Source organism: Oncorhynchus kisutch, linkage group LG3 (assembly GCF_002021735.2).
Source record: "Oncorhynchus kisutch isolate 150728-3 linkage group LG3, Okis_V2, whole genome shotgun sequence".
Taxonomy (NCBI): domain Eukaryota; kingdom Metazoa; phylum Chordata; class Actinopteri; order Salmoniformes; family Salmonidae; genus Oncorhynchus; species Oncorhynchus kisutch.
In genome coordinates this window covers 9,396,269-9,413,433 of record NC_034176.2, presented here as the reverse complement: position 1 = coordinate 9,413,433, position 17,165 = coordinate 9,396,269, and the positions used below count along the sequence as shown (strand labels likewise).

The window sequence follows — 17,165 nt, the reverse complement described above, 5'->3', positions numbered from 1 at the left end:
GAATGAAGGCTTTGCTAAAAGACATGCAGACACAGTGAATGAAGGCTTTGTTAACAGACATGCAGACACAGTGAATGAAGGCTTTGCTAACAGACATGCAGACACAGTGAATGAAGGCTTTGCTAACAGACATATAGACACAGTGAATGAAGGCTTTGCTAACAGACATGCAGACACAGTGAATGAAGGCTTTGCTAACAGACATATAGACACAGTGAATGAAGGCTTTGCTAACAGACATGCAGACAGTGAATGAAGGCTTTGCTAACAGACATGCAGACACAGTGAATGAAGGCTTTGCAGTAGCAGCATAATGGTGTCAGAGACCTAAAGAAAACAAGGCAACCATTTATTCACAAACCCGTGGTACAACATTGTAAAACTAAATGACGCCAACCTAAAATAGTCATAACAACCCAATGTTCACAGAATGACGTGAAACCGAAAGACAACATTGTCTGAGTGTGAAAGACAAAGACAAGCAGTGCCTTTGGGACTGCACAGAGGCACATGACTGAAAGACTGTCACTCCGAGCCTCCCCAGAAACAGCAGGATAAAAAATACATAATCTATAACTTGATACCTGCTGAGAGTGATGAGGCATTTCTATGACATCTTGAGTACTGTTGCCTGAGAAGATTAGCTCCTCTGCATGGCTCCTGTATCACCATGTGAGATGGCTAAAACAGGGGATTTTTGTATTTATTTTTTATTTCACCTTTATTTAACCAGGTAGGCTAGTTGAGAACAAGTTCTCATTTACAACTGCGACCTGGCCAAGATAAAGCAAAGCAGTTCGACACAAACAACGACACAGAGTTACACGTGGAATAAACAAACATACAGTCAATAATACAGTACAAAAGTCTATATACAGTGTGTACAAATGAGGTAGGATAAGAGAGATAAGGCAATAAATAGGCCATAGTGGCGAAGTAATTACAATATAGCAATTAAACACTGGAATGGTGGAATGAGCAGAAGATGAATGTACAAGTAGAGATACTGGGGTGCAAAGGAGCAAGATAAATAAATAAATACAGTTTAGGGATGAGGTAGATTGGATGGGCTATTTACAGATGAGCTATGTACAGGTGCAGTGATCTGTGAGCTGCTCTGACAGCTGGTGCTTAAAGCTAGTGAGGAAGGTAAGAGTCTCCAGCTTTAGTGATTTTTGTAGTTTGGGATTTGCTGCTTGTCATCATCCTGCCTCCATCAGTAAAAGTTATTGTCTGTATCAGCACCCTATTCACTATATAGTGGACCTACTTTTGACTAGGGCCCATAGGCCTCTGGTCAAAAGTAGTGCACTATAAAATACATTTAAACTTTATTTGTCACATGCTCCGAATACAAGTGTAGACCTTACCATGAAATGCTTACTTACAAGCCCTTAACCAACAATGTTGCTCAAGAAAGAGTTAAGAAAATATTTACTAAATAAACTAAAGTAAAAAAATATATAAAAAGTAACACAATAAAATAACAATAACGAGGCTATTATACAGGGGGTACCGGTACCGAGTCAGTGTGTGGGGGTTAAGGGTTAAGCACCTCGTCTAAACAGAATTAGTCTCTTTACGTTCTCAATTTTCATATTATGTGCATACAGACACATTGAGACCGACCATACAAAGGTTCACAATGTCACAAACAGGCTCAATATTAACGTTAATACGAGAGTAAAACACAACAGGCAGGACCCTCTGTTAAAGACTGATTTGTGTGTCTAAGTGATAAGCTGTTTGGCCTCAAACATGTCGGATTAATATAAATACTAAAGAGAGTAGGGCCTGTCAATCCAAATTCCCTTAAATACAGATCTAGGATCAGCTTCCCCTCCCCTAATACTAACCCAAACCATTAGCGTGGGAAATTAAGATCTGACCCCAGATCAGTGTCTAGAGACAACCCCCCCCCTCTAACACTGGACAGACAGGGGTTGGTGTAACCCTGAAGAAAGCCTGTTCTCTTAGCTGGCACACAGTTGAGAAAGACTGAACAGTAAACAAGAGTCTCTAAAAAATCTCCAGTAGCCAAAATGTCCACTTCAGTTCTCTTCCTGTGGCTTTCTTTCACATCACAACTGTAACATTGTATTGACACCCCAAAAGCAACACCATCAATCTAGGCCTTTTTTTTGTGTTTTTTTTAGCTGTTGGTCTGGCAGAGTGACGAATGAATGATGCTCCCCACAGGGTTCACAGTTGAGACTGTGGCCATCGCAGTATTTGGAGGGACATTTACAAATCTAACACAGCAGGTCTAGCCAAGCTTCTCTCCACCAGCTGTGCTACATCATTCCCTGTGAAGAGCAGAGTTCGAGTCCTCAAAGGTCTTATTCGTTTTCATCTCAAAATAATCTGGGGGAATTAACATATTTAAGTCAGCCTAAAATATGCTATATATAGAGACATTACATATTATGAGCCTATTATTAAAACATTATACAGCCTCAGTATTCTGTATTTCATTTCTCAATTTTTTATTAATTTTCACTTTGTCATTATGGGGTATTGTGATGTCATTATGGGGTATTGTGATGTCATTATGGGGTATTGTGAAGTCATTATTGGGTATTGTGTGTAGATGGATAAGAAAAAAAAATCTAGTTAATCCATTTTGAATTCAGGCTGTAACACAACAATATGTGCTATTAGTCAAGGGGTATGAATACATTCTGTAGGTGCTGTGCATGCCTGTTACAAGTTATTAAGCATTTTAAGTGTTACTAAAATACTATTGTGAAACTGTGGACACTTCAGAGAGAGGGGGAGGTTGTTAAGTCATAGACAATGAGGTCAGAAAACAAGACAAGTGTTATTTCGTTAAGGCACGGCAAAACAAGAATCATTGACGTATGGAGATCTCAAAACAATGGCTGTCCTCGTCAATGGTCCGCCTTCCCCACTGGGGCTTCTAATAACCTACGCCCATGGCTTGTTCAGAGAACCTCCACTGTAGTTATATTGGGAAGTGTCCATATCTGTTACTGTATGGACTGCATCCCAAACGACACCCTAGTCCCTACATGTATGTCCAGGGTCCATAGGGATAGGGCTCTAGTCAAAAGTAGTGCACTAAATCTGGGAATAGGGTACCGTTTGGGAGGAGCCCATTGTCCTTTGGCCTCTCTTCTTTGGCCTCTCTTCGCGAAAATTTGATAGGTCCTTGCCGCTCTTCAGTGGTCAGAGGCTCCATCCACAGTCTTTAAATGGAATTGAATGGCTCGGTCTCTCGTGTGGTTTGTACCAAATGAAAACAATAGCGTTTATGGAGTATGAGTAATGTCTCACAAGAGATGTAACAGAGGGAAACTGAGTTCAATTAGAGTGTTAGGTCATAGACTGGCATTACAGCGGGGCTCTCCAGCTCTCACCAGTTCTTATTCACCCTGACCCTCTTCTCTCTGCCACTCATTTCTATACCGTGGGAGGCGTGCATTACCAACTTAGCATTAGAAAACATATTGCCCAGAGTCCAGTGGAGGCTGCTGAGGGGAGGACGACTCATAATAATGGCTGGAACGGAGCAAATGGAATGGAATCATGTGTTTGAATCATGTGTTTGGGGCGGCAGGGTAGCCTAGTGGTTAGAGTGTTGGACTAGTAACCGGAAGGTTGCAAGTTCAAATCCCCGAGCTGACAAGGTACAAATCTGTCGTTCTGCCCCTGAACAGGCAGTTAACCCACTGTTCCTAGGCCATCATTGAAAATAAGAATTTGTTCTTAACTGACTTGCCTGGTTAAATAAAGGTAAAATAAAAAAATAAAAATATTTAAAACAATTCAACTCTATCCGCTCCAGCCATTGGGCTCCCGAGTGCTGCAAACAGTGTCACTACAGTCCCTGGTTCGAATCCATGAAATATCACATCCGGCCGGTGATTGGGAGTCCCATAGGGTGGTGCACAATTGGCACAGCGTCGTCAGGGTTTGGCCAGGGTAGACCGTCATAGGAAATAAAAATGTGTTCTTAACTGACTTGCCTAGTTAAATTCTGGTTCAATTTTACCACTAGCCCGTCCTCCCCAATTAAGGTGCCACCAACCTCCTGTGGCCCATACATGTGTAAATCTACCATTGTATACAGTAGGTCGGCGCATAAACAGTGTATGGCTTCAGTTGTTTTCAATGGATAAGTGTGGTGCCAGATTTGGTTTGAATTTAACTTTGTGGGGGGTTGCAACTCATCTGACCAATAGTCTAGAACACTGGTTCTCAACCCTGGTCCTGGGGAGCCAAATTTTTGTTTTTGCCCTACAACTGCACACCTGATTCAAATGATTAACTCATCAAAAGGCTTTGATGATTTGAATCAGGTTTGTAGCCTTAAGGAAGAAAAAAAATGTGAATGTGAATGTGCCCCCCTTTGGGTCCCCAGGACCAGGATTGAGAACCACTGGTCTAGGAGAAAGACTGGCCCATACATTTTGGGTGCTAATGGGGAATGACAGTTGAAATAACAATAAGTTATTTTATTTAAGAATCAATAGGTATATAATTTATTTAAAAGTTCAAAAAATTGATCTACCAATTGCATATTGCCCCTATAAGCAGGTCTTGTTGTATAATTACATTACTAGCACTGTACCTAGCTAGCACAGAACGTTCCCACACCCCCAAAAAATAGTTCCAGGAACGTTCTGGGAACTGACATTTGTTAGCTGGGCATTCATTTTGCCAATGCACCCAAACCTCGCATAGCCAGAGAACCTACCAATTAGGCTACTACTGCCCTCAGTGCGTTGCCTGTTTGGACAGTATGCCAGTTTCACCGGGAGAGCTAAGGCAAGCACATCATCTTTTACATCCGTCAACAGCCAGATGGCTTCTTAGGGATGGTAGCCAATCTAGAGCTGAGAGGAGGTTTGTGAAGTGGGCTGGTAGAAAGGGATTGAGGGGGAGGGGGTTAAGATTAAAAGGTAGGGACCAATGCTTGCTCCAACCAGTGGACATTTCAGGGAATATTGAGAGGGTGTCAAGCAAGAGGAGATGGAGGGGGTTGTGTGTGTGTGTGTGTGTGTGTGTGTGTGTGTGTGTGTGTGTGTGTGTGTGTGTGTGTGTGTGTGTGTGTGTGTGTGTGTGTGTGTGTGTGTGTGTGTGTGTGTGTGTGTGTGTGTGTGTGTGCGTGCGTGTGTGTGTGCGTGCGTATGTGCGTGCGTGCGTTCGTGTACTCACCCTGGAGATGGTGAGTGGCATGTTGAAGTCTTTTCCACCCTGCAGTCTGAAGCCCCATGGGGCCGGGCCAAGCAGGGACACACTGTAGTTACTGCTCATGGTTCTAGAACACTGGTAAGGATGGATTTCCACTGGTATGTTAACCCCGTAACTCTGGCTTTCAAGATCTGGAATGTGATAAGGGAAAGAGATTGTGTTTATTATACAATTTGGAAGCAAGACGGACAATCCATAAAAGTCTGTTATGATTGAAATCAACCTGAATAATATATCTTACCATATCTCAAAAACAATATAGGTCAACATTTACTTAATACGTACATAAATCGAAGATAAGACATCTGAGTTCAGATGCTATGTTCAAATATGATTAAATATTAAATGCAGAGAGAATACGCTGTACTCCTCAGTACATAAATAAAACAAGGGAGCGAAATAGGTTTCTTAAAATAAAACTCATAACATTGTCAAACAAGAGCCTTCAAATCCCAGCCCACAGAGTTCCCAAAATAATACGCTGTATCACTGTGTGGAAAACTATTTTAAGAAGCAATTGAAGGACAACTGAAGGACACGACTAGAAGATGTTTAAACAAACATTCTACTCTAATTGCTTGTTTCCCAGACGCAGATTAAGCCTAGTCATGAAGTAAAAAGCATTCTCAATGGAGTCACTTTATAATCCAGGACTTGGCATATTATGTGTCTGGGAAACCAGCCCAAGTGTTTTAGAATATGTCAAACCCTACCTCTAGTGTAGGTAGGCAGTCGTATCAGAGATGTAACTGCTATGCAGGTAGGTGGACAACGCAGCACACAGACCAATTCACCTCGACAAATCCCTTATCGGCAAAACACTGAGCCACACAGCAGTGTAATGGCCCTTTATACTGGACTAGTGAAGGAGGGGAGGGGGTAGAGGGGAGGGGTAAAGGGGAGGGAGTAAAGTGGAGGGGAGGGGGGTAAAGGGGAGGGGAGAGGGTAAAGTGGAGGGGAGGGGGTAAAGGGGAGGGTGGGGTAAATGGGAGAGAGTAAAGGGGAGGGGAGGTGGTAAAGGGGAGAGGTAAAGGGGAGAGAGTACAGGGGAGGGGGTAAAGGGGAGGGGAGAGAGTAAAGGGGAGGGGAGGGGGTAAAGGGGAGAGGAGGGGGTAAAGGGGAGGGGAGGGGAGGTTGTAAAGGGGAGGGAAGGGGTAAAGGGGAGGGGAGGGGTAAAGGGGATGGGAGGGGAGGTTGTAAAGGGGAGGGAAGGGGTAAAGGGGAGGGAAGGGGTAAAGGGGAGAGAGTAAAGGGGAGTGGGTAAAGGGGAGGGGAGGTTGTAAGGGGAGGGGAGGGGTAAAGGGGAGAGGAGGGGGTAAAGGGGATGGGAGGTTGTAAAGGGGAGGGGTCAAATGGAGGGGAGGGTTAAAGGGAGGGGTTGGTAAAGGGGAGAGAGTAAAGGGGAGGGGAGGGGAGGGGGTAAAGGGGAGGGGAGGGGAGGTTGTAAATGGAAGGGGTAAAGGGGAGAGAGTAAAAGGGAGGGGGTAAAAGGGAGGGGAGGGGTAAAGGGGAGGGGATGTTGTAAAGGGGAGGGGAGGGGTAAAGGGGAGAGAGTAAAGGGGCGGGAAGGGGTAAAGTGGAGGGAGTAAAGGGGCGGGAGGTTGTAAAGGGGAGGGGAGGTGTAAAGGGGAGAGAGTAAAGGGGAGGGGAGGGGTAAAGGGGAGAGAGTAAAGGGGAGGGAGGGGGGTAAAGGGGAGGGGAGGTTGTAAAGGGGAGGGAGTAAAGGGGAGGGGGTAAAGGGGAGGAGGTAAAGGGGAGGGAGTAAAGGGGAGGGGAAGGGGTAAAGTAGAGGGAGTAAAGGGGAGGGGAGGGGGTAAAGGGGAGGGGGTAAAGGGGAGGAGGTAAAGGGGAGGAGGTAAAGTAGAGGGAGTAAAGGGGAGGGGAAGGGGTAAAGTAGAGGGAGTAAAGGGGAGGGGAGGGGGTAAAGGGGAGGGGGTAAAAGGGAGGGAGTAAAGGGGAAGGGAGGGGGTAAAGTAGAGGAGGTAAAGGGGAGGGGAAAAGCCCTCTCCTCTCCATTCAGTTCTATTCCAGGCCAATATTGACTTGTTTTTTAGCAGGAGACTGATATAGTTGCACTCAGTCGGTGTTCCACAGCCAGCTCATAGCTCTCAGTGTGTTCACCCAGCCACTAATAGCTGTCTTTGATGGGCCTTCATTCAAAAGTAGGGCTGTGACGTTCATTGAATTTTAGATGACGGTAATTGCCCAGCCAAATGACCTCGGTCTCCATAATAACTGTTCAAATAGCAAACAAAATATATACATTACCATTCAAAGGTTTGGACACACCTACTCAAGGGGTTTTTCTTTATTTTTACTATTTTCTACACTGTAGAATAATAGTGACGACTTCAAAACTATGAAATAACACATATGGAATCATGTAGTAACCAAGAAAGGGTTAAACAAATCAAAATGTTTGTTTTATTTTAGATTCTTGATTCTTATTTTAGATGCCTTGATGACAGCTTTGCACACAGAGTCTATGTTATCTCAGAAAAGGACTTGTGTGGAGTACCACTTTCAGCTGAGCCGTTGTCGCACCTAAACGTTCCCACTTCACAATAACAGCACTTACAGCTGACCGGGGCAGCTCTAGCAGGGCAGACATTTGACAAACTGACTTGTTGGAAAGGTGGCACACTACGACGATGCTACGTTGAAAGTCACTGAGCTCTTCAGTACGGCCCATTCTACTGGCAATGTTTGTCTATGGAGATTGCATGGCTGTGTGCTCAATTTTATACACCTGTCAGCAACGGGTGTGGCTGAATTAGCCGAATACAGTAAAAATATCATTTAAACCGTTATGATAGTTTTCATAATGGTGTTTACACTTATACTGTAATTGTGCCCTAATCAAAGGGGTTTTTCATTTTAAAGCAGAGAGAGAAAATAATGCATGACCTTACGTGACCTTACATGACCTTACATGACCTTATGTGACAGGCTGAGGCATTGAAGCATGACCTTACATGACCTTACATGACCTTACATGACCTTACATGACCTTATGTGACAGGCTGAGGCATTAATGCATGACCTTACATGACCTTACATGACCTTACATGACCTTATGTGACAGGCTGAGGCATTGATGCATGACCTTACATGACCTTACATGACCTGACATGACCTTGCATGACCTTATGTGACAGGCTGAGGCATTAATGCATGACCTTACATGACCTTACATGACCTGACATGATCTTACATGACCTTATGTGACAGGCTGAGGCATTAATGCATGACCTGACATGACCTTACATGACCTTATGTGACCTTACATGACCTTATGTGACAGGCTGAGGCATTAATGCATGACCTTACATGACCTTACATGACCTATTGCTCTGTCATGACAACTTCCACCGAATAAAGCCGTTGACTGATGCAAAGAGAATGAGGCGAAACACACAGAGGGGACGGTCTCGGTTAGTCTCTCAGAAGGACGGACAAATAGACCGACAGACAGAGAGACGGACAAATAGACCGACAGACAGAGAGACGGACAGGCAGACAGACGGACAGGCAGACAGACAGGTATGTTTGTCCGGAGGCCTGCCAGGTGTAACAGGAGCAGCCCCGGGGAGGGAAGCTGCAGCCCTGTGCTCTGAGGTCACAGGTCAACAAAGGTCACCAGAGGTCATAGGGGAGCCTCCGTGCAGAGGAAGAGGAAGTACCAAATAATGGAGGTGGATCAAAGAGACCCTGATTACTACTACAGCTAATAGCTTATAAAGAGCCTTGTGGAAGGGCCATGAGAAACACCGCTCCATTATGGGAACCATGGACATGGTAACAAATAATTGTGTAACATGGAAGTTGCTGCGCGGCCACTCAAGGCAGGGTTGCATTTCAGTTCAGTCCCAGTGCTGCTTTCTGAAAATATAACATGGAGGTCGATTACACTGATTTGAACAAAAATGTACTATGTTGTATACAGTATAAATGACAAACAAACACTGTGTTCATGTTACAAACACTGTTAGGACAGCCTCAGTCTCAGCAGGACATGTGTCAATATAATACGAAGTCTACAATAGAGAGAGGATAGAACCTGAAACAGGGACTACAATAGAGAGAGGATAGAACCTGAAACAGGGACTACAATAGAGACAGGATAGAACCTGAAACAGGGACTACAATAGAGAGAGGATAGAACCTGAAACAGGGACTACAATAGAGACAGGATATAACCTGAAACAGGGACTACAATAGAGATAGGATATAACCTGAAACAGGGACTACAATAGAGAGAGGATAGAACCTGAAACAGGGACTACAATAGAGAGAGGATAGAACCTGAAACAGGGACTACAATAGAGAGAGAGGATAGAACCTGAAACAGGGACTACAATAGAGAGAGGATAGAACCTGAAATAGGGACAACAATAGAGAGAGGATAGAACCTGAAATAGGGACAACAATAGAGAGAGGATAGAACCTGAAACAGGGACTACAATAGAGACAGGATATAACCTGAAACAGGGACTATAATAGAGAGAGGATAGAACCTGAAACAGGGACTACAATAGAGACAGGATAGAACCTGAAATAGGGACTACAATAGAGAGAGGATAGAACCTGAAACAAGGACTACAATAGAGAGAGGATAGAACCTGAAATAGGGACAACAATAGAGAGAGAGGATAGAACCTGAAACAGGGACTACAATAGAGACAGGATATAACCTGAAACAGGGACTACAATAGAGACAGGATATAACCTGAAACCAGACTACAATAGAGAGAGGATATAACCTGAAACAGGGACTACAATAGAGACAGGATATAACCTGAAACAGGGACTACAATAGAGAGAGATGATAGAACCTGCAACAGGGACTACAATATAGAGAGGATAGAACCTGAAACAGGGACTACAATAGAGAGAGGATAGAACCTGAAACAGGGACTACAATAGAGACAGGATATAACCTAAAACAGGGACTACAATAGAGAGAGAGGATAGAACCTGAAACAGGGACTACAATAGAGAGAGGATAGAACCTGAAATAGGGACAACAATAGAGACAGGATATAACCTGAAACAGGGACTACAATAGAGAGAGGATAGAACCTGAAACAGGGACTACAATAGAGAGAGAGGATAGAACCTGAAACAGGGACTACAATAGAGAGAGGATAGAACCTGAAACAGGGACTACAATAGAGAGAGGATAGAACCTGAAACAGGGACTACAATAGAGACAGGATATAACCTGAAACAGGGACTATAATAGAGAGAGGATAGAACCTGAAACAGGGACTACAATAGAGACAGGATATAACCTGAAACAGGGACTACAATAGAGACAGGAAATAACCTGAAACAGGGACTACAATAGAGAGAGGATAGAACCTGAAACAGGGACTACAATAGAGAGAGGATAGAACCTGAAATAGGGACAACAATAGAGAGAGAGGATAGAACCTGAAACAGGGACTACAATAGAGACAGGATATAACCTGAAACAGGGACTACAATAGAGACAGGATAGAACCTGAAACCAGACTACATTAGAGAGAGGATATAACCTGAAACAGGGACTACAATAGAGACAGGATATAACCTGAAACAGGGACTATAATAGAGAGAGGATAGAACCTGCAACAGGGACTACAATAGAGAGAGGATATAACCTGAAACAGGGACTACAATAGAGAGAGGATAGAACCTGAAACAGGGACTACAATAGAGAGAGGATAGAACCTGAAACAGGGACTACAATAGAGACAGGATATAACCTGAAACAGGGACTACAATAGAGACAGGATAGAACCTGAAACAGGGACTACAATAGAGAGAGGATAGAACCTGCAACAGGGACTACAATAGAGAGAGGATAGAACCTGAAACAGGGACTACAATAGAGACAGGATATAACCTGAAACAGGGACTACAATAGAGACAGGATAGAACCTGAAACAGGGACTACAATAGAGAGATGATAGAACCTGCAACAGGGACTACAATAGAGAGAGGATATAACCTGAAACAGGGACTACAATAGAGAGAGGATAGAACCTGAAACAGGGACTACAATAGAGAGAGGATATAACCTGAAACAGGGACTACAATAGAGACAGGATAGAACCTGAAACAGGGACTACAATAGAGAGGGGATAGAACCTGAAACAGGGACTACAATAGAGAGAGGATAGAACCTGAAACAGGGACTAAAATAGAGACAGGATAGAACCTGAAACAGGGACTACAATAGAGAGAGGATCGAAGCTGAAACAGGGACTACAATAGAGACAGGATAGAACCTGAACCAGAGGGGCCAAGGGGATCTGAGGCCCAGGTGGGGATAGTCAGTCATAATAACTCCAGAAACAATGAGAGTGTACGCACTGCAGTCACAACCCTCAGACTCGGTGCCATTCTAAGTTCCTTTGTTCAGGCTCAGTGTCTATTTCAGGCCCCATATGCTCACCTCTCTACCCCCTAATGATCTTAGCTTTGTCCCTGCCTCCCCACAACACACACACAAACACACACACACACCGTACACATGCACACACACACACACACACTCAAACACACAAACACAAACACACGCCATGCCACTCCACCCAGTTTAAATTGCATGATAATCTGCCCCACATAAATTTCATTTAACGCATCATACACATGAACAAAAGAATCCCCCAGGCACAGATGCTGGTTAGGTGCAATGTATGCTACATCCAGCACTTCTTCTAGGCTGAGGGGAACAGCTGAACTTCAACAGAATGATCCATGGTCTTTACAGCATGTTCACATATACACACTTTAACAGCAGGATCATATGTAGGTGATTCTTGCAACCCCCTCTGGCATCCTTCGCTAAACAAAATGGCGTATTCACTGTTGTTTAGTGAAGGATGCCAGAGGGGGTTGTAAGAATCCTCTACATATGATCCTGCTGTTGAAGTGTGTATATGTGAACATGCTGTAAATAAAAAAAAAGTACATTTTTTTGGTTTATTTGGGAAATACAAGAGACGTAAATTATCCAACCATGGCTATTGTGTGATCCGGTATTACTTTGTTTAATTGTTGATTCAGATTTGAAAAGGGACGGTGTGCCAGCATCAACACCATAAGGGCTCAGATGACCAGAGAGCAACACAACACAAACAGCACTGAGCAGCAAGCTAGACGGTGGGGGACTTACTCTTAATGATGTCAGTCTCGCCTTCTGATCTCTCTGTTCCCCAGACCTGAGCCTAGATAATACCCATTCTATCCTGCCTCCACTGTGGTAGTATGTATAGTTCTCATGCACTGGTGGAGAACCTTCTACGGCCCAAATGGAAACTCATTTACAGTGCACTACTTTTGACCAAAGCCTTATGGGACCTACACTATGTGGGCATAAATGATGTCATTTGGGACAAATCCCATCTCCAACCCTGAATCCTTACCCTCTGATAGCTAACCACCAATGAATGGCTGGCTGACAGAAATACAGTCATTTAATTTAGGCAATTTAGACACAAAACAATCATGCTTAATTGTAGCCGTGCGGCTCCCAAAACTCCACAGCATTTGGAATAATATGAAAATATGAAACAGTTTACAATGGATAGCTATCCACTTTCACTGTTCTTGGAGCAGCCTAGTGTCGTTTCACTGTTCCTGGATCAGCCTAGTGTTGTTTCACTGTTCCTGGAGCAGCCTAGTGTCTTTCACTGTTCCTGGAGCAGCCTAGTGTCGTTTCACTGTTCCTGGAGCAGCCTAGTGTCTTTCACTGTTCCTGGAGCTGCCTAGTGTCTTTCACTGTTCCTGGAGCAGCCTAGTGTCGTTTCACTGTTCCTGGAGCAGCCTAGTGTCCTTTCACTGTTCCTGGAGCAGCCTAGTGTCTTTCACTGTTCCTGGAGCAGCCTAGTGTCTTTCACTGTTCCTGGAGCAGCCTAGTGTCGTTTCACTGTTCCTGGAGCAGCCTAGTGTCGTTTCACTGTTCCTGGAGCAGCCTAGTGTCGTTTCACTGTTCCTGGAGCTGCCTAGTGTCTTTCACTGTTCCTGGAGCAGCCTAGTGTCCTTTCAATGTTCCTGGAGCAGCCTAGTGTCGTTTCACTGTTCCTGGAGCAGCCTAGTGTCCTTTCACTGTTCCTGGAGCAGCCTAGTGTCTTTCACTGTTCCTGGAGCAGCCTAGTGTCGTTTCACTGTTCCTGGAGCAGCCTAGTGTCGTTTCACTGTTCCTGGAGCAGCCTAGTGTCGTTTCACTGTTCCTGGAGCTGCCTAGTGTCTTTCACTGTTCCTGGAGCAGCCTAGTGTCCTTTCACTGTTCCTGGAGCAGCCTAGTGTCGTTTCACTGTTCCTGGAGCAGCCTAGTGTCGTTTCACTGTTCCTGGAGCAGCCTAGTGTCGTTTCTCTGTTCCTGGAGCAGCCTAGTGTCGTTTCACTGTTCCTGGAGCAGCCTAGTGTCGTTTCTCTGTTCCTGGAGCAGCCTAGTGTCGTTTCACTGTTCCTGGAGCAGCCTAGTGTCTTTCACTGTTCCTGGAGCAGCCTAGTGTTGTTTCACTGTTCCTGGAGCTGCCTAGTGTCGTTTCACTGTTCCTGGAGCAGCCTAGTGTCGTTTCACTGTTCCTGGAGCAGCCTAGTGTCTTTCACTGTTCCTGGAGCAGCCTAGTGTCGTTTCACTGTTCCTGGAGCAGCCTAGTGTCGTTTCACTGTTCCTGGAGCAGCCTAGTGTCTTTCACTGTTCCTGGAGCAGCCTAGTGTCGTTTACTGTTCCTGGAGCAGCGTAGTGTCGTTTCACTGTTCCTGGAGCAGCCTAGTGTCGTTTCACTGTTCCTGGAGCAGCCTAGTGTCGTTTCACTGTTCCTGGAGCTGCCTAGTGTCTTTTCACTGTTCCTGGAGCAGCCTAGTGTCTTTCACTGTTCCTGGAGCAGCCTAGTGTCGTTTCACTGTTCCTGGAGCTGCCTAGTGTCGTTTCACTGTTCTTGGAGCAGCCTAGTGTCGTTTCACTGTTCCTGGAGCAGCCTAGTGTCTTTCACTGTTCCTGGAGCAGCCTAGTGTCGTTTCACTGTTCCTGGAGCAGCCTAGTGTCCTTTCACTGTTCCTGGAGCAGCCTAGTGTCTTTCACTGTTCCTGGAGAAGCCTAGTGTCTTTCACTGTTCCTGGAGCAGCCCAGTGTCGTTTCACTGTTCCTGGAGCAGCCTAGTGTCCTTTCACTGTTCCTGGAGCAGCCTAGTGTCGTTTCACTGATCCTGGAGCTGCCTAGTGTCATTTCACTGTTCCTGGAGCTGCCTAGTGTCGTTTCACATTTCCTGGAGCTGCCTAGTGTCGTTTCACTGTTCCTGGAGCAGCCTAGTGTCGTTTCACATTTCCTGGAGCTGCCTAGTGTCGTTTCACTGTTCCTGGAGCAGCCTAGTGTCGTTTCACTGTTCCTGGAGCAGCCTAGTGTCGTTTCACTGTTCCTGGAGCAGCCTAGTGTCGTTTCACTGTTCCTGGAGCAGCCTAGTGTTGTTTCACTGTTCCTGGAGCAGCCTAGTGTCGTTTCACTGTTCCTGGAGCAGCCTAGTGTCTTTCACTGTTCTTGGAGCAGCCTAGTGTCTTTCACTGTTCCTGGAGCAGCCTAGTGTTGTTTCACTGTTCCTGGAGCTGCCTAGTGTCGTTTCACTGTTCCTGGAGCAGCCTAGTGTCGTTTCACTGTTCCTGGAGCAGCCTAGTGTCTTTCACTGTTCCTGGAGCAGCCTAGTGTCGTTTCACTGTTCCTGGAGCAGCCTAGTGTCGTTTCACTGTTCCTGGAGCAGCCTAGTGTCTTTCACTGTTCCTGGAGCAGCCTAGTGTCGTTTACTGTTCCTGGAGCAGCGTAGTGTCGTTTCACTGTTCCTGGAGCAGCCTAGTGTCGTTTCACTGTTCCTGGAGCAGCCTAGTGTCGTTTCACTGTTCCTGGAGCTGCCTAGTGTCTTTCACTGTTCCTGGAGCAGCCTAGTGTCGTTTCACTGTTCCTGGAGCTGCCTAGTGTCGTTTCACTGTTCTTGGAGCAGCCTAGTGTCGTTTCATTGTTCCTGGAGCAGCCTAGTGTCTTTCACTGTTCCTGGAGCAGCCTAGTGTCGTTTCACTGTTCCTGGAGCAGCCTAGTGTCCTTTCACTGTTCCTGGAGCAGCCTAGTGTCTTTCACTGTTCCTGGAGAAGCCTAGTGTCTTTCACTGTTCCTGGAGCAGCCCAGTGTCGTTTCACTGTTCCTGGAGCAGCCTAGTGTCCTTTCACTGTTCCTGGAGCAGCCTAGTGTCGTTTCACTGATCCTGGAGCTGCCTAGTGTCATTTCACTGTTCCTGGAGCTGCCTAGTGTCGTTTCACATTTCCTGGAGCTGCCTAGTGTCGTTTCACTGTTCCTGGAGCAGCCTAGTGTCGTTTCACATTTCCTGGAGCTGCCTAGTGTCGTTTCACTGTTCCTGGAGCAGCCTAGTGTCGTTTCACTGTTCCTGGAGCAGCCTAGTGTCGTTTCACTGTTCCTGGAGCAGCCTAGTGTCGTTTCACTGTTCCTGGAGCAGCCTAGTGTTGTTTCACTGTTCCTGGAGCAGCCTAGTGTCGTTTCACTGTTCCTGGAGCAGCCTAGTGTCTTTCACTGTTCTTGGAGCAGCCTAGTGTCTTTCACTGTTCCTGGAGCAGCCTAGTGTCGTTTCACTGTTCCTGGAGCAGCCTAGTGTCGTTTCACTGTTCCTGGAGCAGCCTAGTGTCTTTCACTGTTCCTGGAGCAGCCTAGGGTCGTTTCACTGTTCCTGGAACAGCCTAGTGTCCTTTCACTGTTCCTGGAGCAGCCTAGTGTCTTTCACTGTTCCTGAATAGGATCTCTATGTTCAGACAGTGCACATTTGATTAGGTATTCCCTTTCCCTTTCATTTATAGATCAGATTGAAATCAAATGCTAAAGAAACACAAGCCAATGACAGTCTACGATAAGTCCCGTTTGGGGCCTCATAACATACTTTTTTACAACTCCGTTACCTTTGCTGACTCTGGACCACGCTTGTAGGGTGAAAATGCCACTAGGCCCTGATCTTGTGTCTGTTTTTCTATTTCCCCCACTAATGGTTAAGGTTAGCATTAGAGGAATGGAAGCTGATCCTAGATCTGTACCTAGGGGAAACTTCAATCCGGAGACCTAAACTCTGTGAATCTGATTCTGATCTCATCATGTTTTTTATTGGCAGGTGATAGTCAAGAGAGAATATAACATCCAATAACAGGCAACATGTGTAGATGCAGTCTAGGTACTACAATATCCTAAATACTTGTGTTCTTCCAGTCATTTTATCTGCTCAACTCTATGAGCATTTTAATTCAAGCCCTCTTATCTGTGCCCACGACTCATCTATTAAAGTCTCCTTAGTTACAGTAGGTTACGTCTCAAATGAAACCCTATTCTCTATTTAGGGCACTTTTTTTAATCAAAGCCCTATGGGAGACCTGTCAAAAGTAGTGCACTACATAGGGAATAGGGTACAATTTGGGATAAACCCTTACTCACAGTGGAAAATATTCAGAAGGGTGATCCCCTATAAAGGGGATTTGCAGTTCCAAGCAAGACACTGAGTGAAATGTGGGGATTTGCAGCTGTTCAGGGGCCCAGATGGGAGGGGCCAAGCGCCCAAGCCAATATCATTAGTAGAGATATGCCCAAATCGAACCTACTGTATAGTCTCCTATACAAGATCCTACAGTATAGTCTCCTATACAAGATCCTACAGTATAGTCTCCTATAATAGATCCTACAGTATAGTCTCCTATACAAGATCCTACAGTATAGACTCCTATAATAGATCCTACAGTATAGTCTCCGTTACAAGATCCTACAGTATAGTCTCCTATAATAGATCCTACAGTATAGTCTCCTATAATAGAATCTACAGTATAGTCTCCTATAATAGAATCTACAGTATAGTCTCCTATAATAGATCCTACAGTATAGTCTCCTATAATAGATCCTACAGTATAGTCTCCTATAC

The 17,165-nt window shown here is 45.1% G+C and overlaps 1 protein-coding gene across 11 annotated transcripts in view; it reads right to left on the bottom strand.

The window, feature by feature from the left end:
- pdlim5a (PDZ and LIM domain 5a) overlaps positions 1–17,165 on the bottom strand; it is a 160,473-nt gene that overhangs the window by 133,713 nt on the left and 9,595 nt on the right. For 9 of the 11 annotated variants that reach the window (XM_031817096.1, XM_020467326.2, XM_020467332.2 and 6 more), the window contains exons 1-2: positions 5,931–6,059; positions 5,182–5,348 (exon numbers count right to left, since the gene is read on the bottom strand). In XM_031817096.1, coding sequence (XP_031672956.1) covers positions 5,182–5,280 — 99 coding nt within the window. In that variant the 5' untranslated portion in view covers positions 5,281–5,348; positions 5,931–6,059. Of the gene's footprint in view, positions 1–5,181; positions 5,349–5,930; positions 6,060–17,165 lie in introns of those variants that run through there. The other 2 variants (XM_031817097.1, XM_031817159.1) reach the window with 1 other exon arrangement.